The following is a 26,804-nucleotide window of genomic DNA, read 5'->3' as shown; positions in this document are numbered from 1 at the left end:
ATTTGGGCATGTTTTTGTGGGGGTTTTTTGTGCCTATTTCTGCATTTTTTGGATTTCAAGTGTTAATTTCATGTGTAACAACAGAAACCAACAACATGGAACAGAGTTCTCAGTAAAACTGTTCAGTGAGGTGCAAAACTTCCTGATCAAGTCTAAATAAATAAATAAATATAAGAAATAAATAACTATTGTTTCCTATTAATAATCTGAAGTTAATTTAACTTCAGAACCCGCAGTATTGGATAAGATCAGATCAACTTTATTTGTCCTTCATCAGGGAAAATGAGATTTTACAGCAGCTGGATAGAAATGAAGCAGAGAAGGAAACAAGACAGGAAATAGAAAAGAAGAACCAGGATAAAAATCAGGACATAATAAGGACTGAGTTCAACTTTCACATGTCCAGATGTGACATGATGGATGATGGAGCCAGCTGTGGGACACGTGCAGTGTTAGAATCAGATTTACATTCATGCAGAGCAACAAGTAACAGAGCTGCATGACGTTCTTGTACCTGAACAGCTGTATGAGGAGAAAAACTCTGTCTGTGTTTCTGTTGCTCTAAAAGACTTCATAGAGACAAACAGTTGAAATAATCTGTGGTTATAGTGAGTTGAAATATTTCAAACTGAAGCTGTGGTGAATGTTTGAGCTTATCTGAACAAAAAGTCAGCCAGTGATATTTTCTGAACCAGATGTAGCTGCAGATGCCAATGATACTGGAGGTGCCACATGTGTAAATGTTGTATTGGCATCAGCTGTTTGTCACCTTTCACTCATGTCATGGGGGTGTGGACGGAGGTGCAGTGATTTGTTTGAGTGGCATTATATTCACCTGTTCACCGCGGAGACTGCATGGAGGCGGGGTGAGTAGGGAGCTCATATTTTTTTGTTGACCGCTGAATCCAGCTACAAATTGAGCTTTTGAACATCTTGCCTGGCTTTGCCCTGTTTTATTGGTTTGTTTGGTGTTTTTTGAATAAATACGACAGTCGGAAACTCGGAAACGGCGATGTTGTTTGTGCAGCGAGTCAGCAGTACAATACTCCCTAACTTAGCCTCTCAGGGACTCGTTTTTGGTTTGGAGTCACTATAACTGCTGTATTTACCTCTAATACTCATCAGTACTGCAGTATTTACCTCTAATACTCATCAGTACTGCAGTATTTCACTCTTCTGTCCATCAGTGTGATCTTGACACTCTCCAGGTGAACTCTGATATCAAATCCTGATCTGATCAACAGCTGATTATTAGGATCAATAGTCTCTGATCAGTATTGATCACATCATGGTGACAGCTGGACTGATAATAGTTTCAATAATATTCTATGTGTCACTAACAGCCCTGAAGTTAAGGGGAAACTTCTCTGAAACTTCATTCCAGAGGTTCTCATTTTTTTTTCCACATTTCAGGTCAAACCTTCATTTTTATCAAACTCACTTTCTGATCTGTTACAACTTTATTCTATTAGTGAAAATGAACAAAAGGCAGATTTCACTGCTTTGTTGACCTCATTACAGCACAGACCAAAAACTACAACATGGACGCTGACAGACTGTAATTTCTCTGTTGAAGCTGTTTCCTCCTCCGTTGCCCTGACAACAGTGACGTCACACTCACCTGTTCAACAAGTTCTCAAAGTTTCACTTCCACCAGCTTTGTGTCGCAACTTCTTTTTCTCCGTGTGAAGGTGAGTAAACGAGCCTTTTCTCTGTGTCCAGCTGCTGTTAGTTTAGTTCCAGCAGCAGAAATGTGTCTCCACAGCTCTGCTAACATTCAGCTCCAGCTTTGACTGGACTCATGCGGCAGCAGCTGGTTTTAGATTTGACGTTCCATCGACCAGCTGACATCATCCACCAACCACAGGAAGCTAACAGCTAAAGCTAACTTTAGAAACAACACATTTAACAGTCTGAAGAAGGATACTGTCATGATCAGTGTTGACCACTAGGCGTCGCTGCTGTTTAGCTGAGCACTGTGTTTGTATGCTGCAGCAGTAGAATGAGAAACTCAGCATGTGAGGCACACTAACAGCATGAGCTGGCTGCAAAAATAAAAAATGGTTATCTTTACCAACAGCAAGCCTCTTCCTTCACTCCAAGAACACAAACACAACATGGTACCAGGAGTAAACTAAGTAAGTTGAGCAACCACGGACGCCACCGAGGAAGAAGCCAACATGGATTTGAAGCCGCCAGAAAGTCTGAAGCTGTCGGGCAACATAGATGAAAATTGGCGTGCATTCAAACAACAGTTCGCCCTGTATGTCACGGCCATGGGACTGGAGACAAAGCCGGACACGAGGAAGGTAGCGCTTTTGCTAACGCTAGCCGGGCCACAGGCCATTGAAGTGTACAACACGTTTGTGTTCGCTACGGCTGATGATAAAGACAAGTTGGAAGTTGTGCTTGCTAAATTTGATGCTCACTGTACTCCAAAGAAAAACGAGACGTATGAAAGATACATGTTTAGATCTCGTATGCAGTTGAAAAATGAGCCGTTTGAGAGCTTTCTGACTGCCTTGCATTTGAGGGCGCAGTCGTGCAACTTTGGGACTCTGAAAGACTCGATGGTCCGAGACCAGATTGTTTTTGGCGTGGAAGACAAAAAGTTAAGAGAGAGACTTCTACGTGAGTCAGATTTGACACTGGATATGGCTATCAAAATATGCCAAGCGAGTGAACTGTCCCAGAAGCACATGAAAACATTCAGCGAGATTTCTAGTGCCACGTCGCCCATGAGTGAAGGAGCAGCGATAGGTGCAGTGTCGTTTCAGAGCGAGAGACATCGCACACAAACCCGGCCAGCACAGCGGACCGAGGACACCATGTTTTTCTGCAAGCGCTGTGGATCGCAACATAAGCCAAAGCAATGTCCAGCGTTTGGTAAAGTATGCTCAACCTGCCACGGAAAGAATCATTATGCCAAACAATGCTTCACTAAAAAGAAAGAAGGAAAGAAAGGCAAACATGTAAATGTCGTGGATGAGACAGATTTAAGTGACACTTTCTTTGTTGGACTCGTTAACTGTGAAAACGAAGGAGTAAAAGTCCACAGTATTACAGATGAAGACAAATGGATCACTCCTCTGCTGATTAACGGGACTATTGTCACTATGAGACTGGACACGGGTGCAAAAGCAAACCTTATTAGCATGTCTGACATAAGAGAAATGCAGGTAAAACCACAGATTTACAAGAAGAGATCAGGGTTGAAAGATTATAATGGGCAGCCCATTGAGTGTTTTGGTATCTGCAAACTAAATGTCAATGTTAAAGGTAAAGTGCACAATGTAAACTTCTCTGTTGTGAATGACAAATGTGATTCACTGTTGGGTGATAAAAGCTGTGAAGAGCTAGGGCTAGTGAAAAGAGTGTACTGTATTGAAACAGATTCAAAATGTGACACTAATACTATCGTACAAAACTTTTCTGATGTGTTTAAAGGTTTTGGTACTTTGCCCTTTACATATAAAATCCAGCTAAAAGAAGGAGCACAGCCAGTTGTGCACGCACCACGCAGGGTTCCAGCTCCACTACGTGAAGCCCTCAAACGAGAACTGGACAGAATGACCAACCTGGGTGTGATCAGAAAGGTCCTGGAGCCTACGGATTGGGTCAACTCCATGGTGGTCACAAAGAAAAAGAGTGGTGAGTTGAGAACATGCATGGACCCAAAAGATCTAAACAAGAACATCAAACGTGAGTACTATCAAATACCAACACGTGAGGAAATAATCAGTGAAATGGCAGGAGCAAACTATTTCACAAAACTTGATGCTTCACAAGGTTTCTGGCAGTTAAGACTGGATGAGAGCTGCACAAAGTACTGTACCTTTAATACACCTTTCGGGAGGTACTGTTATCTGAGACTGCCATTCGGAATTAAGTCCGCACCAGAAATATTCCACAGAGCAATGGAACAGATCATTGAAGGCCTAGAGGGAGTCAGAGTTTACATTGATGACATTATTGTGTGGGGCTCGACTCTCCAAGAGCACAACCAGAGACTGTATAAGGTGATGGAGCGCATTCAAAACTATGGACTGAAACTCAATAGAGCTAAATGCGAGTTTGCAGTGCAGGAGATCCTCTTCTTAGGAGACAAACTCACAGCTCAAGGTGTACAACCAGACAAAGACAAAATAAAAGCAATACTGAATATGCCAAGACCAACAGACAAAACCGGTGTCCTGCGCATCATGGGAATGGTGAACTTTATAGGCAAATTTATTCCCAATTTAACAGCAAAGACATCATGCATTCGCGAGCTGTTACACAATGACTGTGATTTTAAATGGGCACCCAAACATGAACAAGAGTGGCAAACACTGAAGAAAACCCTTACCACAGCACCAGCATTAGCCTACTATGACCACAAGAAAAAGTTGAAAATATCAACTGATGCGTCCAAAGATGGCATTGGAGCAGTACTTCTTCAGGCTGAAGGACAACACTGGAAACCAGTGGCCTATGCGTCAAGGGCTATGACAAACTCCGAATGCAAGTATGCCCAGATTGAAAAGGAGTGTTTAGGTGTTGCATATGGTTTGGAGCGGTTTCACAGTTACGTGTATGGACTGCCGTCTTTTACTGTGGAAACTGACCACCGCCCTCTTGTCTCGATTATTTAAAAGAACCTAAACGAAATGTCACCACGCATCCAGCGTTTAATGATGAAGATGCAAAGATATGATTTTGAACTAGTCTATACACCAGGAAAACATCTTGTACTGGCAGACACGTTGTCCAGAGCGCCTGCTGACAGTTGTTTGAGTACTTCAGATGAAGACATTGAAAGTCACATAAATATGGTGTCTAGTGTTTTGCCAGTATCTGATAGAAAGTCGAGACAAATAGCTGAAGCCACTACACATGACACTGAGCTGCAACGTGTGATTCAAAACATGGATGACGGTTGGCCCCCTGGTTCATGCCCTCTGTACTATCATGTTCGAGGAGATCTCAGTTTTATTGATGGACTATTACTAAAGAAAGGAAGAATAGTCATCCCTGAAGCACTGAGACCAGAGATACTGAACAGGATACACGAAGGACATCTCGGGATTGAAAAATGTAAAAGGAGAGCGAGAGAGTCAGTGTATTGGCCTGGACTAAACAAAGACATTGAGACTCTTGTGAGTAAATGTGAAACGTGCCAAAAACACAGAAGTAAACAATGCAAAGAACCAATGGTGATCCCAGAAATGCCCACATCCCCTTGGCAAAAGGTAGGGATGGACTTGTTTCACCTTAAAGGCAAAGACTATTTAGTAATCATGGATTACTTGTCTAACTTTCCAGAAATGGCACTTCTCCCCAACATAACATCAGCAAGCGTCATCACTCACACCAAATCCATTTTTGCCAGGCATGGCATCCCGCATATTGTAGTGAGTGATAATGGACCATGTTTCAGTAGCAGGGAATGGCAAAAGTTTGCAGAGCAATATGACTTTCGTCATGTCACGTCAAGTCCACACTTTGCACAATCCAATGGGCAAGCTGAGAAAGGTGTCCACATCCTAAAGCAACTGCTGAAGAAAGCGGCAGACAGCAACTCGGATCCGTACTTGGCACTTCTCAGTTACCGTGCCTCTCCACTTCAATGCGGATTGTCACCTGCGGAACTACTTATGAATAAAAAGCTACGTACAACGCTTCCCAGCTACCCAAAGGCAACAAAACAAAAGAAACAGCCAAAACTTGAAAACAAGCTTCTACAGCAGAAAATGAAACAAAAGATCTTCTATGATGTTTCAGCCATGTCACTCCCTCCACTGGCAAACAACGACCCAGTTCGAATCGAGGATGCAGATGGTTGGAACACAAAAGGCACTGTGTTACAGGAGGTTGCACCAAGATCATTTACAGTGAGAACAGAGGATGGACAAGTGCTCAGGCGTAACCGCCGCAGTCTTCTGAAGACCCAAGCCGCACCTGTCGAAACCACCAATGCTCACTCTGAACCACCTGTGACCACACCACCAAACATGAACTGTGTTGAGAACATTCCACCAGACAAACGTGAACTGAGGAGATCAAATCGTGAAATAAAGAAACCTGACAGACTGAACTTATAAAGGTTTAATAACGTTACATTAATAATGGGAAAAAAATAACATGTTTAAACAAATGTTACTTTGTGTTAGATGTTGCTTTTGAGCATGGTGGCTTTAAGAAAAGAAAACAAAAAAAAACAATGTTCTGTTTTGCATAAATGTTTAATGCAGATGTTATGCATCTCAAAGAAAGGAGAATGTCATGATCAGTGTTGACCACTAGGCGTCGCTGCTGTTTAGCTGAGCACTGTGTTTGTATGCTGCAGCAGTAGAATGAGAAACTCAGCATGTGAGGCACACTAACAGCATGAGCTAGCTGCAAAATAAAAAATGGTTATCTTTACCAACAGCAAGCCTCTTCCTTCACTCCAAGAACACAAACACAACAGATACGAAAAATAGTATACGAGTATTTTCCTGTTCTGACTGTAAACATGTAGATGGATTTAAACTGGGTGTTCCTTCAACAGGAAGTCCAGAATCAGTTTTGGTCAGACGATCACTTTATGGAACAACACCGACAATCTGACTGGATCAGACCAGGAAACGTTTCTGTGGAAGTTTATGAGAGACACAGAAATAATAATTAAAGGAGGGATTTTTCCTCATTTCTGCAACAATATTCATCCACAAACATCAAGGAGACGCTGAATAAACACTTAATGTTCCAAAATTACAGCACATCTTTTCTGTACTTTGCTCTACAGTTTCATATCTATTAGGCCACAACACTAAATGTTCATATTAACAACATCTTCCTGTGATGAAAACAGACACAAACAGCTTATAGATGAATGATTTTCCCCAATAATGAGAATAATCAGACCCATAAAATGTTGTGAGGAGCTGAAGTTTGTTGTTTCCAGCTGTTTGGAACTATTGGCTCTGAGTTTGATGAACAGCTGCAGGAAGAGAGAAAGTTTTCACGTTTGAACACCAAAAAACAACAAAAGCGCTGGTCACCGTTAGATTGTCTAAATGATCCCAGAGAGAGAATGGATGTGGACCAGGATCCAGCAGCAGGTCACACTGTGTAGATGTGATGGACTGATAGAAGAGCAGCAGCTGATGTTTGTGCAGCACACAGGATGAACAGGAGGATTGGATGGAGCTGAATGATGTGTTTCCTGTGCAGGTGAAGGTAAACGGTGTGTGTGAGCTGCTGTGAGTTCAGCAGCATGGATCAGTGTGAGGATCCTCACAGCTCTCTGTGGGGGGAACAGAAGAAGCAGAACAAAGCTCAGAGGTGAGACCACATCTCTAAGTGTCCACGACTCTTCTGCATGTCAGAGCTCAGCACTCATCACTGCATCATTATTCACAGGAAAGAACCTGGATCTGGATCTGAACCAGGACCAGAACCAGAACCCAGCTGTGTGTCTGTGAGGAGTGATGGCTCAAAAGGCGACATCACTGACTTTAAAAGACGACTGCGCTCTGCTGGAAAGAAGTAAGATACTGACTCTGTAGTTCATCCTCACAAAGACACACAACATGAACATGAAGACACACAATGCATTGTTTTGTGTGTCTTTGTGGTGAATCAGTGTTTATGTGATTCATGTTCACTGTGAAAAGCTTCAATAACAATATTGATGAGGGTCAAAATTCTGACTATCGGATCTGATTATTGTCCAAACTGATAATTGATTGATTCCTAGTTAACATTAATAAAACGTCTAAAATCTGATCAGTGGTTTTAATGCAGCGAGAATTTTGTTAAATATGTGAGATTTAATGTTCTTTTATCAGGATTCACCAGAAACTCAGACATGGACCTGAATCTGAATCTGATCCTGGATCTGAACCCAGCTGTGTGTCCTTTAAGAGCGACCAGTCAAAGGAGATTTTTGTTAGATTTAAAGGAGAACAACCTTCTGCTTCAAAGAGGTAATAATTCATCTGTAAATGCTGTAACTGTATAAAATGTCAGTGAGTCAGTTTTATGGTCTTTCTGATGGAATCCTCAAACACATGCTGAGTGTCAGCTCAGCTCTTTGTCACATCCATGGAAATGTTCCTGTGTGAGGCAGTGTGTGCTGTCAGAGTGGAAAGAATGGATGCTGTGGTTGTGGTGAAGCAGCTGCAGGACAGCAGCTGCTCCAGCAGGTGGCGTCTTTGTGCTTTGGCTCAAACAGTGTAGTGTCAAGTGGGGCCTAGTTATTTGAGATCCCAGGAGCAACCACCACCTAAATAAAAGCTTTAAGCAAACCAATGAAAAGTTAAAATGAGAAACTATATAAGTTAACCACATGATTATGCTTATGCTTGATGCAAGAATGATTTTAATAGGCTGATATATATTCTGGAAATGATGATTGCTATAGAAGAGAATGATTTAAAATGAGTTATTTGATCATGCTAAGAAAAATGATTTAAAGAAGTGATTCAGTGTAACTAAGTGAGTTTTGAATGGAAGTAATCTGTGCTGTTCTGAGCTGTATGCAGACAGGATGGGAAAAGCAGAAGTCTCCTCAGAAATGAGGAACTTGGAGTTTCCACAGGATGACAGGATGGGCTCAGGCCTACATTGTCATGACAACTGAAGTGTGTGTAACAAGTGGATGTGTTAACAGAAAAGATGGAAAGAATGATGTATGCGTGATAGGAAGAAGGTTGTGTCTTAAACCTATGAATTAATTACCTGGGCGTACCTACTAGTTGGAATTGTGTGTAGAAATGTGTATGTGCTAAGCTGAAGTCGAGCTAGGGTATAAAACCCAGAGACACAGACACTGAATTCGGAGTTCTCCCCTGGAGGGGGGAGATGCTGCTCGCCGGAGCTGCCGGGGAGCATCGCCAGAGTTCTGAAGAATCTTCACCGGACCTTTCGCCCAAGAGACGTGAAGACAACGCGGGACTTAGGCTCCAGAGTTCGCTGAGAACATCGTTGGAGGCAAAGTCTTTGTCTGACTTTGTTCAACAAGCAAGGACCACACTCTGCCAGACAGAGAGTCCTGAGAGGTCTACAGTTGTCCAAAGAGATGAAGAGAGGCAAGCACCCATGGCATCCAGAGAGGCACAGGAGGCAGTAGCAGAGGGCTGCTCCACTCCAGGGGCTGGAGGACCCAGTGACCCACCACAGCCTGATGAGACGGGGGCTTTCCACCACCACCATCCAACTGAGAAGACAGCTGAGACGCCGCACTTGTGTTCCAGCTGCTACTAAAGATAACTGCCAGACCAACGATTGGCTTTTGGGACCTCTCCACTCCCCCTGCCTATGAAGAACACCCTCTGCCCACAAAGAAGACTTCGTACCGAGTCTGCTGGTCCACGGAGGAGTTCAACCAGATGCAGGTCGAGACCAGGCGTGGCAGCTAAGGCCTGGCTGTCCGCTCTCTCTCCTAAATTTACTAATTAGAGAAGATTCTTAGGTACGCTCAGCTTAGTTTAGTTTAGTTAGAAATAATCAGAAATAATTAAATTGTTTAATCATGAATTGATGCTGTGCCCCTGCTAATAATTGCTTAATAAAACGCTATATTGCATTTAAAGAGAAGTCTAATGAAATGATTATGATTCACCTATTCTGCATAGTGGTAAAAAGTTAAGTTGATTGTGTGCATTAAATCTAATGGTTCTTAAAGGTTACTTTAATCCAACTAGTTATTTAAACATTACCCCTGAGGTTAGTTATCCAAACCTCTAAAACGAACCTAGGAATATCAATAAGTGCCACAGTTTTAAGAGGAAAGCTGTCGTTAACAAACGTGTTCAATAAATCAATTCTACTACTTAGGAGGGCTTTTTAGTAAGAGAGTATTTATTGAAGTAAGAGGGGTAAGACGTTTGGAAGAAGACAGTTAGGACCTAGGCGAGTATTCCTGGACACCAGCTTAATTATTCTGCTGAAACCTGTTAGGTGGAATACTAATAGGCAGATAGAATCTAACCCTTTAAACGGAGAGCTGGTCCTGATTTAACCTGAGGCAAGGGTTAAAGAAGGCTATACTGAACGACAGTAGGCAGGAAGCTGCAGTCAGGTTTGAGGTGCTGCTGGACGGAGGAGGACAAACAGCAAACGGTGAACGCTGCTGTGATGTCCTGGAGACACATTTGTCTTCATGGAGGTTTGTGGATGCTTGTTAGGGATTGTTGCTTTGACCAAGTGAAGAACATCTACTGTGACCAATGAAGTTAAAGCCAGAGGGAAGAAGTTTGGACTTTATTTCTTTGTAAACTCAGTTCCAGGCCGTGTGTGCAGCAGCTCAGAGGTGGAAGTTGAAGCTCAGCTGCTGCACATGTTGGTGTGTTGTGATGCAGAATTAGCAGCTCATCATTAGCTGCTAACAGGAACCTGCTGTGATTTCCAGAGGCAGAGTTTCATTCAGTAGCTGATTCTATGGTCATTAATTCATCCCCAGTGTGGGGGAGTCGGTCCTGGATGATTCTGCTTCATGTCACGAGCTCTGATCTGATTTGTGTTAATGTTTTAAGTCAAACTTCAGTTTAATGTTCATTGTGTATTAAATTTAAACGTGATGAAGCTTCACCACATGAGACAGCATCAAACTGTGACTGTCACAGCAGGAGGACGGCAGCAGGAATCTGTAAAACCACTGACACACAGTTTAAACTCTGAGAGGTGTTGTGTAACTTAGATCCTAAAATGCAGCATTCATGATCTGCTAACGGCTTTATTTCAAACTGTGGTTTTATTGTGAAGTCGATGAATGGTTCAGCTGCAATCGTTGCCCTCAGAGACTTTTCTCTTGTCAAAGTAAAACATGTTGTTTGGAGTGTAGCTCACTCTGATTGGTTCTCTCTCCAGTGACATGTTAATGAGGTCACTGCAGCCAATAGACAGGATGTGATGTCATCAACATTTTCATTATTGATTGATCAGGCGATTAATTTAGTCCATGAATCAATAAATGTGTGAAACTTGAAAATGTAGATGTTCTGTTTGAGCAAAAGTCAAAAGACATCAGAATATTCTGTTTGTAATGAAAGAAAAGCAGCAAATTCTTGACTTTATTTTGCTGTTTGTGTGTTTGTTGTTGTCTTGTTGTAACTTTGTTGGTCCAGACGTGGATCCTCTGAGTGTCTTCATGTCAGCAGCTCTGCACTTTAACAGCTCTGATGGTCAAAGCAGGTGTTAAGATGAATATAAGGTGAAAAGCAGAAACGGTTTGTGTGATGGGTGACATTTAATGAGAAAAACAGCTCCAAAGGAAGCAGCAAACATGTAAACTGAGGACAGGAACGCTGAGGTGACAACATGATAGAACTTTTTCAGAGCAGGAGCAGCACTGACTGACACACCAAACAATTTACAGAGTTTTATGAAGTTTCATCCAATTTATTGTCAGTAAACTGTCAGAGAGCAGTGAAGCAACTAACCTGTGTTTATTAGGAGGAAGCTGGAAAAGCAAGACTCATCTGAACCAGAACTGGACTCTGTGTCCATGAAGACTGGCTTCACTGGAAAACATCCTGATAATTTAAGGAAAAGGCCCCGCCCTGTAGATCAAAGCTAAAAGTTTTAAAGTGATTGACAAATGAAAGCATGTGATGGATCATTCATCATCTGTCCAGGTTTCTACATTTACTGACTGACTTTGTTTTCAGCAGCACTCTGTCTCACACTCACAGTCAAACACATTTATACTGGGAGCTGCCCAGTACAAGCTCACACTGGCTCTGGGAGGAATGAGGCTTTATGAAGGAGCTGCTGGGAGCCTTTGGGACAAAACCAAAGTGAGCTGAAAGCTGCAGTCAGCTTCAGACAGAGCTGTTGATTGTCTGTGGAATCAGCAGGACTAGTAAACCTTTACTGCTGCAGGGAGTCCTCAGATTCTCTGTCCACATCCACATGTGTCCTCATGGACCTTCAGCTGGTGTTTCTTTGATGCCATTTGATTGATTCCAGAACCTGCGCCTGTGAAAGTGGCTGCAAAGTTTGGTGTCTCTTTACTGTTTTAAATTTTTGTTGTATTTTTTTCTATTTTGTCATGTTCTGACAGCTGCTGATGGAGATTTCTGCTGCGTGGTTGCCGTGCTGGTGCAAAGGTGAAGGCTGGGACATAGAGATACAAGCCCTTTCTTCCATCAGTCATCATGGGAAATGTCAGCTCTTTGTCAAACAAAAGTGATGAGCTGGAGACATTGGTGAAGACGGACAAAACATACCGTGAATTCAGTCTCCTGTGTTTTACTGAAAGCTGGCTGAATCAGAACAACTGAGACTCAACTGTGGATCTACCTGGCTTCACTCTCATGAGGTCAGACAGAGATGCTAAAGCTAGTGGAAGAAGAAAGGAGTAGGTCTGGCTTTTGTTTGTTAACCTTTATTTATTAGCATTTCCCATGATGACTGATGGAAGAAAGGGCTTATATCTCCATTTCATAGCCTTCACCTTTGCACCAGCACGGCAACCATGAAAACACCTCAAGATGTCCACTGGAATTGGATGTTCCTGTCCAGATTTCTTCTGTCTCAATGAAAAAAGCTCCTCTCTTGAATAAACTCTTCTCTCAGCAGAAACTTCCATCAGCAGCTGACAAAATAGGAAAAAAATACAGCAAAAAGTTAAAACAGTGAAGAGACACCAAACGTTGCAGCCACTTTCACAGACGCAGGTTCCGGAAAGATCATCAGACCAACTGCTAATAACTGTTCCATGACTGAGCCTGCTGATTGATTGAACCTTTGCAGTCGGGTTAGAGTCTAAAGCTTTGGAACAGCCTTCCTCTTCGAATCTGATGATATTTTTATGAAACACCTCAAGATGTTCTGGTTCTAAATGACTTCTGGCTGCTCTCAGTGGTCTTAAAATGACAAGTTTTATATTGTCCATACAAGCCCTGCGAGAGACTGGCGACCTGTTCAGGGTGTCCCCTGCCTTCGCCCAAGTCAGCTGGGATAGACTCCAGCACCCCCCATGACCCTAGTGAGGATAAAGTGGTGTATAGAGAATGGATGGATATATATTGTCGATTACATTATTCAATTATCTATCTGCACATAATTCTTTTCTGTCTTGATCATGTGCAGCACTTTGGTCAGCTCAGGTTGTTTTTAAACTGTTTTTCTAAATCCATTTGATTTGATGTGGTTTGTCTGTGTGGACAGACGTACTGAGATCTAACTGTTGATGTTGATCCACAGAGTGGAGCAGCAGAACTCAGAGGTTCCCAGAGCTCAGTCTGTCCAGCAGCATCACCTGGACTCCATATTCATGGTGAGTTCATGGACAACAAGTTGTTCTCCATGTGTTGTGTTCAGGCGTCTCCATGCTGCTCTTTGTAGACCAGTGGACTGTCAGTGTGTCCAACATGGATCTGATGTTTGGCTCCATGATTTCACTCTGATGGACTCATTGACACATTTCTGTGTTCCAGCTGCTGGAGGACAACATGGTGACTTTTGTGAAGAAGGAGCTGAAGAAGATGCAGAAGGTTGTGAGTCCAGATTACCCAGAATGCTCAGAGAGTCAGAGGGAGGATGAGGAGGAGTTGGAGGGTGATGATGAAGATGAGAGGAGCAGCAGAGAGATGTTTGAGCAGATCACAGTGTTGTTCCTGAGGAGGATGAAGCAGGAGAAGCTGGCTGACTGTCTGCAGAGCAGTAAGAGGATTTGTGTAACGACTGAAGCTGCTGATCAACAGAACATTTACTAAAGTCTCACAATATCTTCACACAATCAGTCTTTAGGAGGATGAACTGTTGGAATATTTACTGTCATTTATTCATTGATCTCATGTTGTTTTTTATTCAGAACTTTCTGCTGCAGTTTTTCGACGTAAACTTAAACGTGGTCTGAAGAAGAAGTTCCAGAGAGTGTTTGAGGGCATCGCTAAAGCAGGACAGAAGACCCTCCTGAATGAGATCTACACAGAGCTGTACATCACAGAGGGAGGGACTGCAGAGGTCAATGATGAACATGAGGTCAGACAGATTGAAGCAGCATCCAGGAAAGCAGACAGAGCAGAAACAAGCATCAGAGCAGAAGACATCTTTAGAGGCTCACCTGGAAGAGATGGACCAATCAGAACAGTGATGACACAGGGAGTGGCTGGCATCGGGAAAACAGTGTTAACACAGAAGGTGACTCTGGACTGGGCTGAAGACAAAAGCAACCAGGACATCCACTTCATGTTTCCATTGACTTTCAGAGAGCTGAATGTGCTGAAAGAGAGAAAGTTCAGTTTGGTGGAACTTGTTCATCACTTCTTCAGTGAAACCAAAGCAGCAGGAATGTGCAGGTTTGAAGACTTCCAGGTTGTGTTGATCTTTGACGGTCTGGATGAGTGTCGCCTTCCTCTGGACTTCCACAACAATGAGGTCCTGACTGATGTTAGACAGTCCACCTCAGTGGATGTGCTGCTGACAAACCTGATCAGGGGGAATCTGCTTCCCTCTGCTCGCCTCTGGATAACCACACGACCTGCAGCAGCCAATCAGATCCCTCCTGACTGTGTGGACATGGTGACGGAGGTCAGAGGGTTCACCGACCCACAGAAGGAGGAGTACTTCAGGAAGAGATCCAGAGATGAGGAGCAGGCCAGCAGCATCATCTCCCACATGAAAACATCACAAAGCCTCCACATCATGTGCCACATCCCAGTGTTCTGCTGGATCACTGCTACAGTTCTGGAGGAGCTGCTGAGAAGCAGAGAGGGAGGAGATCTGCCCAGAACCCTGACTGAGATGTTCATCCACCACCTGGTGGTTCAGAGCAAAGTCAAGAAGGTCAAGTATGATGGAGGAGCTGAGACAGATCCACAGTGGAGTCCAGACAGCAGAAGGATGATTGAGTCTCTGGGAAAACTGGCTTTTGAGCAGCTGCAGAAAGGAAACCTGATCTTCTATGAGTCCGACCTGACAGAGTGTGGCATCGATGTGGAAGCAGCCTCAAAGTACTCAGGAGTGTTCACACAGATCTTTAAAGAGGAGAGAGGGCTGTACCAGGACAAGGTGTTCTGCTTCGTCCATCTGAGCGTTCAGGAGTTTCTGGCTGCAGTCTACATGTTCCACTGTTACACCAACAGGAAGGAGAAGGTTCTGGAGGACTTCCTGGGAAAAGACTGGAAAGACAAGAACAGAGACACTCTGGATGTGTTCCTGAAGAGAGTGATGGAGAAATCCCTGAGAAGTAAAAATGGTCACCTGGACCTGTTTGTTCGCTTCCTTCATGGCCTCTGTCTGGAGTCCAACCAGAGACTGTTAGGAGGTCTGCTGGATCGGAGAAAGAACCGTCCAGAAATGATCCAGAGAGTCATCAACAACCTGAAGGAGATGAAGAGTTATGAAATGTCTCCAGACAGAAGCATCAACATCTTCCACTGTCTGATGGAGATGAAGGATCTCTCAGTCCATCAGGAGATCCAAGAGTTCCTGCAGTCAGAGAACAGATCAGAGAAGAAACTCTCTGAGATCCACTGCTCAGCTCTGGCCTACATGCTGCAGATGTCAGAGGAGGTTCTGGATGAGTTGGACCTTAACAACTACATAACATCATATGAGGGAAAACAGAGACTGATTCCAGCTGTGAGGAACTGCAGAAAGGCTCGGTGAGTCCAGATGTGATGAACATGATCAGAGTCGATCAGGGGTTGAGTTCTTCAGATGTTCTCACTAGAACATCTCATTCTTCTCAGTGTTCCACTTGTTTATTTCTAACTTTCCATGTCAGCTGTGTTTAGTCTCAGATGTTCAAACGCTGTGAAAATGTGGATTTTTCAGTTGGTTGTTGCTGAAATGAGTATATGAGATTTGCTGGAAAATGCAAAAAAAACAAAACACAAAAGGCAGGTCTGAAGATCTTCTGACACCATGTTGAAATGAGTATATGAGCTTGTTTTGCAGTCAACAGAAGCTTTATTCGAACTCACGGCAGCAGCACTACACTGTGATCCATTCGGATAAGGTAAGGAGAGCATGCGCACTGGTAAGTACGGCAAGTGACTTAGGACACATCTGACAGCGCATCTGAGATGCATTCATCTGAATGATCTACAGTTGTGTTTAAAGCTGTTAAATGAATGAAGACAGTTTTTCTATTTCATTCTGATAATTGTTCCATCTGACAGTTTTTTCTTGTGAGTTTCTTCCTTTGGCTGATGGAGGAAACATGCAGATCTGCTGAAACACATGAAGAACTGTAGAGGTTCTTGTCCAGGTTTTATCTCAGCATCAGTTCTTATAACATGAGGAGCTTCTGGAAGCATCTTCTAGAATCAGACTTACAGCTTTGAAATGATTTTTTTTTCTCTTCTTTATAGTTGAATAAGAGATCTGAATCATTTCTGATGTCTGGGAGAATTGATGAATGGAATTATTGCTGTTACTATTTTGAGTTGTTTTTTTAAAATACATTTATTTCTTGTAATTTGTGATGTTTTTCTTGAATTTCTTTGTATTTAATCTTTCTGTTAGTGTGGTGTGAACATTGAGACAGAAAATGTTGTTCTGATCCAGATGTCCTGAGAACTTTGTGGAGTCAGACGTGGGATCAGATCACACTGACAGACTGTGGACAGTATGGAAGCCTGAATGGAAGTCCATCTTCTGTCCTCCATCTGCTGATTAAACACTAAGATTCTAGATAGAATTATTCCAGATTGAAAGTGTACATGTGTGAGAGAGGCTGATGAGAATTCAGTTTGATGTCAAACAGTCAGAGAAGATCAGCTGAAGAACTAAATGTCCAACAGAACCAGTCCAAATGTTCTGGAATCAAATGCATGAAGGAAATATAAAGTGTCCTTTTTCATAATAACATGTTTTGTCATTTATGTGTCATTACAGACTTTCTTACTGTAAACTCTCAGAGAGTCACTGTGAAGTCGTGGTCTCAGCTCTGAAGTCCAACCCCTCCCATCTGATAGAACTGGACCTGATTAACAACAACCTGGAGGATTCAGGAGTGAAGCATCTTTGTGATGGACTGCAGAGTCCAAACTGTAAACTGGAGACTCTTAGGTCAGTTCACTGTTGATGGTTTTTCAGAATATTCAGTTTAAATCCTTGACTGAAATTTGGAGTTTGTTGTTAATAAATTTGTAGTATTTTCCTGAAAACAGTGTGAAGATGTTTGAGATTGTTGAAGTGTGAATAAATGCCCTGATCAGCTGACTGCAGAGTTCCAGATGGAGGACAGAATCCACAGTCCTGCTGTGTGTCTGAATGTAAAGCTGATGTGAAAGTGATGTGAGGCTTCAGCAGTGTGACTTCCACACATCCAGTCAGTATGTTTGTGTTTCCACAGTGTTTGTGCTGAGCTGCAGTGGAGCCTCAGGAAGTCAAAGAGGAGTTTAGTTGTCAACAGTGTGGAAGTTGATTAGTGTGAGTCAGAAGCTGAAGCTTGATGTCAGTGTGAGCTGAGCTGATGAAGTGATTCCTTCCAGTGGAGTTGTGTTAGGAAGAGAGCAGTGGACAGTCAGTGTGGACAGCAGGAATCAGAATCCCTCTGTAATGTACAGATGACATGTGACTGTTGTTGGAGACACACTGGAAGATGTGAAGGAGACAAAGCTAGCAAGCTGATTTCCACAGAAGAAGAAGAAGAAAGTGATGGAATAAATGAAAGAATGAAGAGATTTGATGTTGATCCTTTGATGAGAGAGTGGACTGAGGTCAGCAGATGTTACTGATGTGTGGACATGAATAGGTGGATGGATGTTGTGCTGACATGTGGATGATGTGTGTAGAAGGCTGACATGATGATGATCCACAATAAGAGAAGGACAAAGTCACTGTGCTGCTTTTAGAGAAAAGCTGATTGATTTTATTTTATTTTTATTTTATATCCCTTATTAATCCCACGAGGGGAAATTATGATTTTTCGCATATCCACCCATCTGGGGGGTTCAGAGCACAGGGTCAGCCGCGGTACAGCACCCCTGGAGCGCACACATTCACACACTGATGGCGGGAGCTGCCATGCAAGGCGCTAACCACGACCCACCAGGAGCAATTAGGGGTTATATGTCTTGCTCAGGGACACCTCGACATGAACACAACGGGTCGGGGATCGAACCCTCCGGTTGCGAGACGGCCACTCTACCAACTGAGCTATGCCGCCCCATAGCTGATGAGAACAAAGTAATGTTGATCTGCACATTCAGAACCTGAACACATCTGCTGGATCATCAGTGATTTTATACACATCTTGGATTCTTTATTCAGATTGATGAGCTGCAGGTTGTCAGAGATCAGCTGTGATTCTCTGGTCTCAGCTCTGAAGTCCAACCCCTCCCATCTGGAACATCTGGACCTGAGCTACAACAAACTTCAGGATTCAGGAGTGAAACATCTGAGTGGTTTTGTGGAGAGTCCAGACTGCATCCTGAAGACTCTGAGGTCAGACATCATGTTTTGTTTGTGTGCTGAGATGAATGTGATGTAAAGTTGTGGTGACTCTAAACTGCAGCCATCAGGCTGATGTTCTACTGATCCACACTGAGGATCTTCATGGGAACGTCTGTTTTCTTCTTCTCTGCTTCAGTCCTTGGACTCTTTGAGAGAAATGTTGAGCTGCACATTTCAAAGCTCCATCTCAGAATAAAAATCCTCCAGTGAATAACTGACAGTGAAACTCTGACACACGTGATCTTCAGCTCAGATCTGACCTCATGTTTCTCTGGAGTTCAAACTGACAGCAGCAGCTAACAGCTGTTTTTATTCCTCATCAAGCTCTCACTTATTTCACTATTTTAGTTGATCAAATGTTAAAATGAGTAAAACTGTTGATCCACTTTGTCAGAGTTGAAGGTGACGTCTTCAAATGTGTGGTTTTGTTCCAGCAACAGTCCAAAAGCACAAATATTCAGTTTAATGTGACAGAAAACAGAGAGTGTTGACAGTGGACAGACTGGAAGCAGTTTGATGTTTTTTCTGGATAAATGAGTGAAACCATGATTGAAATGTTTTTCATCTTTTGTCTACGGACTCATCAAATAGTGGACTGATAGTCTGAGCTGTAATTCAAGCTGTTTTTCATCCTGAGAGACAGAAACTAATATTCAGCATCTGCTGGTTCCAGCTGTTGGATGAAGTCATGTGATGTTTTAGGAAGTGAAACGTTCTAATCCAAGATGCAGCCGTTTGATTTTCCTGCTGATGAAAGGTGAAGCTGATCCATCAGTTGTTGAATGAGCAGAAAATCCAGCAGAAAAGTTGTGAGAGTTGATGAAGAGTTGAAGTCATTTATCAGGAGCAACGGGAAGATTTTCTGCTTCACTTTCTGCTGATTTTCTTCTTTTTCTGCTTTGAGTCATTTGAAAGTGAAGATGTTTGTGTTTGAGAAAAGAGTTTGAAGACGTCACCTGGTCCTCTGAAAACTGTGATGGACACTTTCCACCATCAATGACAGATGGATGAAGAGTGAAATGATGTGAATGCAGAGTCCTGATGGAAAGGTCTCCATGGTTCCAGAACATGAAGATGTTTTAGAGTCTGGAGCCTCATTTTGTCCACGTTTCCTTCTTGTGTGTTTGTGTGACTGTGAGCAGAAAGTGAAATAAATGTGTGAGTGTTTTTTCCTTGTGTTTGTTGCTCAGCATGAGTTTGTGTGGATGGAGCCACTGGTGGAGCTGCAGAGTTTCAGAGCTGAAGTCACTCCGTCTTTATTGAAGCAGCAGCATGTTGTCATTAATATTAATGAGAGCTCTTCTTCACTGCTTCTGTTGGACTGTTTGAAGCTGCATCCTGTTGGCTTCAGCTGTTGGAGTTTCCATTTAGTGAACTTTGACCTTCTGAAGCTTCTTCAGCTCTGAACTCATGATGAAACTCTGAATGATTTCAAGCAGGAACTTTGTCTCCTCAACTCACATCTTTTATTCTTTATTCAGATTGATGAGCTGCAGTTTGTCAGAGATCAGCTGTGATTCTCTGGTCTCAGCTCTGAAGTCCAACCCCTCCCATCTGGAACATCTGGACCTGAGCTGGAACAACCTGAAGGATTCAGGAGTGAAACATCTGAGTGGTTTTGTGGAGAGTCCAGACTGCATCCTGAAGGATCTGAGGTCAGTTCACTGACTGTCTGTTACTGTTGTAGATCTGATGTGTTTAATGACAACTGAAATATTTCTTTTGTGTTGAGTTTTATTTGACTGATCCTGTTGATGATGCAGCATGTTACTGATGTGTGGACATGAATAGGTGGATGAATGTTGTGCTGACATGTGGATGATGTGTGTAGAAGGCTGACATGATGATGATCCACAATAAGAGAAATGGTAAATGGTCTGTATTTATATAGCGCTTTACTATACCTACAAGGTACCCAAAGTGCTTTACATGATATGTCACATTCACCCATACACACACTGATGGCGGAAGCTGCCATGCAAGGCGCTAACCACGACCCACCAGGAGCAATTAGGGGTTAGGTGTCTTGCTCAGGGACACCTCGACATGAGCACAACGGGCCGAGGATTGAACCGGCAACCCTCTGGTTGCAAGACGGCCACTCTACCAACTGAGCCATGCAGTGACAAAGTCACTGTGCTGCTTTTAGAGAGAAGCTGATTGATGAGGACAAAGTAATGTTGATCTGCACATTCAGAACCTGAACACATCTGATGGATCATCAATGATTTTATACACATCTTTGATTCTTTATTCAGGTTGTGGCGCTGCAGTTTGTCAGAGATCAGCTGTGATTCTCTGGTCTCAGCTCTAAAGTCCAACCCCTCCCATCTGGAACATCTGGACCTGAGTGAGAACGACCTTCAGGATTCAGGAGTGAAACATCTGAGTGGTTTTGTGGAGAGTCCAGACTGCATCCTGAAGACTCTGAGGTCAGACATCATGTTTTGTTTGTGTGCTGAGATGAATGTGATGTAAAGTTGTGGTGACTCTAAACTGCAGCCATCAGGCTGATGTTCTACTGATCCACACTGAGGATCTTCATGGAACGTCTGTTTTCTTCTTCTCTGCTTCAGTCCTTGGACTCTTTGAGAGAAATGTTGAGCTGCACATTTCAAAGCTCCATCTCAGAATAAAAATCCTCCAGTGAATAACTGACAGTGAAACTCTGACACACGTGATCTTCAGCTCAGATCTGACCTCATGTTTCTCTGGAGTTCAAACTGACAGCAGCAGCTAACAGCTGTTTTTATTCCTCATCAAGCTCTCACTTATTTCACTATTTTAGTTGATCAAATGTTAAAATGAGTAAAACTGTTGATCCACTTTGTCAGAGTTGAAGGTGACGTCTTCAAATGTGTGGTTTTGTTCCAGCAACAGTCCAAAAGCACAAATATTCAGTTTAATGTGACAGAAAACAGAGAGTGTTGACAGTGGACAGACTGGAAGCAGTTTGATGTTTTTTCTGGATAAATGAGTGAAACCATGATTGAAATGTTTTTCATCTTTTGTCTACGGACTCATCAAATAGTGGACTGATAGTTTGAGCTGTAATTCAAGCTGTTTTTCATCCTGAGAGACAGAAACTAATATTCAGCATCTGCTGGTTCCAGCTGTTGGATGAAGTCATGTGATGTTTTAGGAAGTGAAACGTTCTAATCCAAGATGCAGCCGTTTGATTTTCCTGCTGATGAAAGGTGAAGCTGATCCATCAGTTGTTGAATGAGCAGAAAATCCAGCAGAAAAGTTGTGAGAGTTGATGAAGAGTTGAAGTCATTTATCAGGAGCAACGGGAAGATTTTCTGCTTCACTTTCTGCTGATTTTCTTCTTTTTCTGCTTTGAGTCATTTGAAAGTGAAGATGTTTGTGTTTGAGAAAAGAGTTTGAAGACGTCACCTGGTCCTCTGAAAACTGTGATGGACACTTTCCACCATCAATGACAGATGGATGAAGAATGAAATGATGTGAATGTAGAGTCCTGATGGAAAGGTCTCCATGGTTCCAGAACATGAAGATCTTTTAGAGTCTGGAGCCTCATTTTGTCCACGTTTCCTTCTTGTGTGTTTGTGTGACTGTGAGCAGAAAGTGAAATAAATGTGCGAGTGTTTTTCCTTGTGTTTGTTGCTCAGCATGAGTTTGTGTGGATGGAGCCACTGGTGGAGCTGCAGAGTTTCAGAGCTGAAGTCACTCCGTCTTTATTGAAGCAGCAGCATGTTGTCATTAATATTAATGAGAGTTCTTCTTCACTGCTTCTGTTGGACTGTTTGAAGCTGCATCCTGTTGGCTTCAGCTGTTGGAGTTTCCATTTAGTGAACTTTGACCTTCTGAAGCTTCTTCAGCTCTGAACTCATGATGAAACTCTGAATGATTTCAAGCAGGAACTTTGTCTCCTCAACTCACATCTTTTATTCTTTATTCAGATTGGTGGACTGCAGTTTGTCAGAGATCAGCTGTGATTCTCTGGTCTCAGCTCTGAAGTCCAACCCCTCCCATCTGGAACATCTGGACCTGAGCAGGAACAACCTGAAGGATTCAGGAGTGAAACATCTGAGTGGTTTTGTGGAGAGTCCAGACTGCATCCTGAAGGATCTGAGGTCAGTTCACTGACTGTCTGTTACTGTTGTAGATCTGATGTGTTTAATGACAACTGAAGCTCATTTCTGTTCAACAGAACTTCCATCCATGAAGCTGTAAATCTGCTCTGGTTCATAGTTTCTGTTTTTGTCCTAAATTGAGTTTATTGTGATAAAAGTGGAGTGTTTGTATCAGAAAGTGTCTAAAATATTGAGTGTTAGTTGTTAAAGTAAATGAATGTTTGTAGTTTGAGCTGAAGAGTCACATCTGGATCCAGAAGATTCTCTGAACTCAGATCAGTTTGAAGAGACAAAGTTTAGTGAGTGAAGTCTAAATATTTCTTTGGTTTGTGTTGAGTTTTATTTGAATGATCCTGATCCTGTTGATGATGCAGCATGTTACTGATGTGTGGACATGAATAGGTGGATGAATGTTGTGCTGACATGTGGATGATGTGTGTAGAAGGCTGACATGATGATGATCCACAATAAGAGAAGGACAAAGTCACCGTGCTGCTTTTAGAGAAAAGCTGATTGATGAGGACAAAGTAATGTTGATCTGCACATTCAGAACCTGAACACATCTGATGATCATCAATGATTTTATACACATCTTTGATTCTTTATTCAGATTGTGGCACTGCAGTTTGTCAGAGATCAGCTGTGATTCTCTGGTCTCAGCTCTGAAGTCCAACCCCTCCCATCTGGAATATTTGGACCTGAGCTGGAACAACCTGGAGGATTCATCAGTGAAACATCTGTTAGATCTTGTGGAGAGTCCAGACTGCAGCCTGAAGACTCTGAGGTCAGTAGAAGGTTCCATCAGTCTCTGCTGCTTCCAGCAGTTTTCTACTAAACACAGTCAGTATCAAAGCAAAGATCCAGTGTCTCCTGTAAACCTGCAGCTTCTCAGTGAAGCTGTGAGAGCAGAATGGAGACAGAAACACAGAAACAGCAGTCAGCCAATCAGAGGAGCCACAAGCTTGTTGTCGTGGTGTGGTTGATGGATGTGAAGCCGACTGTTGTTGTTGTGTTGATTTGTTGAGGAAATAAAGCTGATTCCAGCTGCCAGCCTTCCAGATGTGCAGAGACAGTGGTCCTCCTTCATCAAAGTGTCCATCAGATCTGATCTCACTGTTTGTTGTCTCATTCCAACAGTGATCAGCTGATCAGTGTGATGTTTGTCACAGCTCTGAGATCAGTGAGACTGAAGCCTGCAAACCAGCGCCTCTTATTTCACAGCAGCAGCATCATCACATGGAGGAACCATGAGGTGTTTGTACAGAGCAGAAGCTCTGCTCAGGTCCAGCAGCCACATCTGGATGTGTGTCCTTGTGTGTGCTTTGATCCAGATGTGTTGACTGCCAGCCTCCATGTTGGTTTGTCAGCTGATGTTTTCAGAGCAGATGAGATGTTGATGGACACTCAGAGACTGTTGGTTTAAATGAAGCAGCAGTAAATCCATGAGTGAAGAGTTTGTGCAGTAATGAAGCTTGATGACTGTCAGCAGTTTGTTTCCACTGTGGACTGCAGTGAAATGTGCAGAGAAACACACCTGATGCTGATCAAACTCATTCATCTCCTCTCATCTTTATTCTTCTCTCTGCAGATGGAAGTGATGCTGATCAGGACGATGTTTGTGGTGAGAGGATGAAGTGTGTCCTGATGATCCAGAGGTTGAAGCAGCAGCAGCAGCTGGTGTGTAGAGACTCTGACTGGACCATGTTACTGGGAGGTGGACTGGGAACCAGTATGAAGTGTGTTGTTCCTGTATAGTTTAGTGTTGCAGCTCCACACTGTGAATGATGGAGAAGTTCAGTTCATGTTGACTTGATCCGTTGGAGGTTGATGTCAGGTTTCAGAGTGTGCAGGAAGTTTCAGGATGTTTCCACTCTGACTGATATCTGCCCACTTGGAGCCTCAATTCCAGGTTTTCAGCCCTTGGTCTGTTTGTGGGAATGTTCCAGTGTTATCTTTTAGTTTTGTCCTCACATTAGCATGACGTCATGGTTGGTAAGGATTCAATCTGACCTTTATTAACACAGAATCATGAAACATCCTGACTCAGCTTGTAAATAACACTCAGGGCCTTCAGGTGTTTAATCAGGATTTTTCCAGCACATATTAGTTGTTTGATGATCATCAGTCAGTTTTCTGCTGACATGTGGTTCCATCAGCTCAGTTCCTGCTCTCTGACAGAAACTGTGTTTGTCCAACTGGTCAGTTTGTCAGTCAGGATGGAATTCTTCATCCAGACCTCCATCATGAGCTTCATGTTCAGATCCACTGTTTGTTTGAGATGAAAATTCCACAGCAGGTGTTTCTCCTGTTTGTAGCTTTAGTTGTGGGCAGTGAGTGTAGGTGAGTCCAAGCAGGGTTTTCATTTGGACTTTTATCTGCTCAACGTAGGAGAGTTAAGTTTGGTTCTAACTTGTAGTCAGAAATCTTCTTTTCTTCTCAGTAGCATCTATCACCCTCCGTTGCTCCTTTTTCTGTCTCCTGTGTTGTTTGATTTGTGCTAACTCAACAACTTCCTTCAGTAATGCTGTAGTATTTCATCCTCACTTCTCAACCCTGTACATATTGTAAATATTGTTACTACTATTTTATTATCATTTTATTTCTATTCTACATTTATTGCTGCTGGAACAATGTGAATTTCTCCTGCTATGGGGAGAAATAAAGGACTTTTCTCAATAAATCAGTCATCTTTGGTTCAGCTGTGACCATCTGGTGTTTTATTTCTTCCTTCTCTTTTCCACACTGAGCTGGTTGAGAACAAATCTAGAAGAGGATTCCTCGAGACTCTCCTGGAATTTGACAAGAGTTGAAATGTGACTTTGACACCAACATGTCATATATGTTCCAGAATTTAGTTTGTTTTCCATCAGAGAGATCAGTGAGCTTCATTTGAAGGAGGAACAAAGTGACAAGAAGAGAAACGTAAAGATTGAGAGTGAAACAAACACAGAGTTGAAGCTCCTCCATGTTCACACTGTGTCCAGAGTCCAAAACATTCCTTGTAGAAAAATCCCATCAGATCTGTGGTTCACTGCTGTGATTGACCAGAGCGTCCACCAGGAGGCAGCAGAGGACAGTGTGTCTCAGGTGAGTCAGCTGCTGGAACATCAACATCTGCAGAGCACAGATGTGAAAACATCACATCAGTCCAGCTGTGAGAGTTTGAATATTTTTCCTCAATGAGAGCGGAGCTGCTGTTCAGTCTGTTCAGTTTTTACTCTGCAGGTGGAAGCTGAACCATCAGATGTGTCAGAAAACAGCAGTGAAGAAGCCGTTTGTCACATCAGGCAGCAGGTTGATGAATCTCTGCAGCTGCTCCACGTCTGACTCAACAAAGACTCAACAAGCTGCTGAGTTTGTGCACAGAATGAATCCTGACGTGGAAACGTCCACAGTGAGTGAAAAAGCTGCAGACAGGTGAGACAGGAGATGCTGCAGGTGAGTCCAGGTGAAGGTTGATGTAGGATAAAAGCTGCTGTGATTCTCCTCATGTCTCTGCGCTCCGTGTCGTTACCAGACCAGTTCTTTTTCTGGTTTGAACATTAAAAAAACAGTCTGGCTCATTTAATGCAGTTTTCTATTCATCAAACAGTGACTGTAGCTCTGACTGAAATGTTACTAATCCATCAAAATAACTTCAGTCATGAGTGTTTTATCTTACAGATTAGTGGAAAAGAGATCATTTCTTTATCTGATATATAAAATCCGTCATGTTATTTAAAGTCTGAATAATGATTTTACACAAACCAAACACATCCAGAGGTGAAACTCTGGAAAATGACAACAGAGAGAGAAGAAAATGACAAAGTGACACAAAATAACACAAATTCTAATAAATCATATGAAACATTACTGTATTTCTGCCTGTAATTAATCTAAATGTTCTGCCTGATTTAACTGCAAAAAGCATTTTTGGGTCAAATTATTCAGTTTCGCAAAGACAAAAATGACAATAAAGCAGAAAGAATGACTGCAACATGACAACAAGGAATAATCACAAAAGCACTCAAACTGACTGTAAAGTGACCCAGAAATTACACCACGAGACACAAAAACATAGAAAATGATCACAAAATGGCCCAATCACAGAACAATACCAAATGACTACAAGGTAACACTAAATGACCACGAGGTCAGGCAAAAAGCCAAAAAAATTTACTAAATTATCACAAAACAACAACAAAATGACCACAAAATTTTTCACAAAACAACACAAAAATTATCATAAAGGAACAAAAATGACAACTAATGTCAGAAAAAGACAATAACGAGGGAAGAAAAGAGTCCCAGACTGACCATAAGGAGACAGGAAATTAGAATAAATGATAG

At 42.6% G+C, this 26,804-nt stretch overlaps 2 protein-coding genes across 2 annotated transcripts in view; both read left to right on the top strand.

Annotated features, from left to right (window-relative positions):
* Positions 1 to 22,564, top strand: part of LOC127535748 (NLR family CARD domain-containing protein 3-like) — a 75,102-nt gene extending 52,538 nt beyond the window's left edge. Inside the window, exons 9-10 of the mRNA XM_051954392.1 lie at positions 20,640 to 20,813; positions 22,476 to 22,564. Coding sequence (XP_051810352.1) covers positions 20,640 to 20,813; positions 22,476 to 22,488 — 187 coding nt within the window. The 3' untranslated portion in view covers positions 22,489 to 22,564. The remainder of the gene's footprint in view (positions 1 to 20,639; positions 20,814 to 22,475) is intronic.
* LOC127535749 (NLR family CARD domain-containing protein 3-like) lies at positions 1,662 to 25,173 on the top strand. The gene is made up of 11 exons (XM_051954394.1): positions 1,662 to 1,691; positions 7,198 to 7,308; positions 7,387 to 7,512; positions 7,815 to 7,952; positions 13,177 to 13,249; positions 13,410 to 13,635; positions 13,787 to 15,581; positions 16,819 to 16,992; positions 18,199 to 18,372; positions 23,086 to 23,259; positions 24,064 to 25,173. The coding sequence occupies exons 2-11, from the start codon at positions 7,241 to 7,243 to the stop codon at positions 24,071 to 24,073; spliced, it is 2,958 nt and encodes a 985-aa protein (XP_051810354.1). The 5' UTR covers positions 1,662 to 1,691; positions 7,198 to 7,240; the 3' UTR covers positions 24,074 to 25,173.
* The last annotated feature ends 1,631 nt before the right edge of the window (positions 25,174 to 26,804 follow it).

Source organism: Acanthochromis polyacanthus, chromosome 10 (genome assembly GCF_021347895.1).
Source record: "Acanthochromis polyacanthus isolate Apoly-LR-REF ecotype Palm Island chromosome 10, KAUST_Apoly_ChrSc, whole genome shotgun sequence".
Taxonomy (NCBI): Eukaryota; Metazoa; Chordata; class Actinopteri; family Pomacentridae; genus Acanthochromis; species Acanthochromis polyacanthus.
This window is presented reverse-complemented; position numbering and strand designations above follow the sequence as displayed.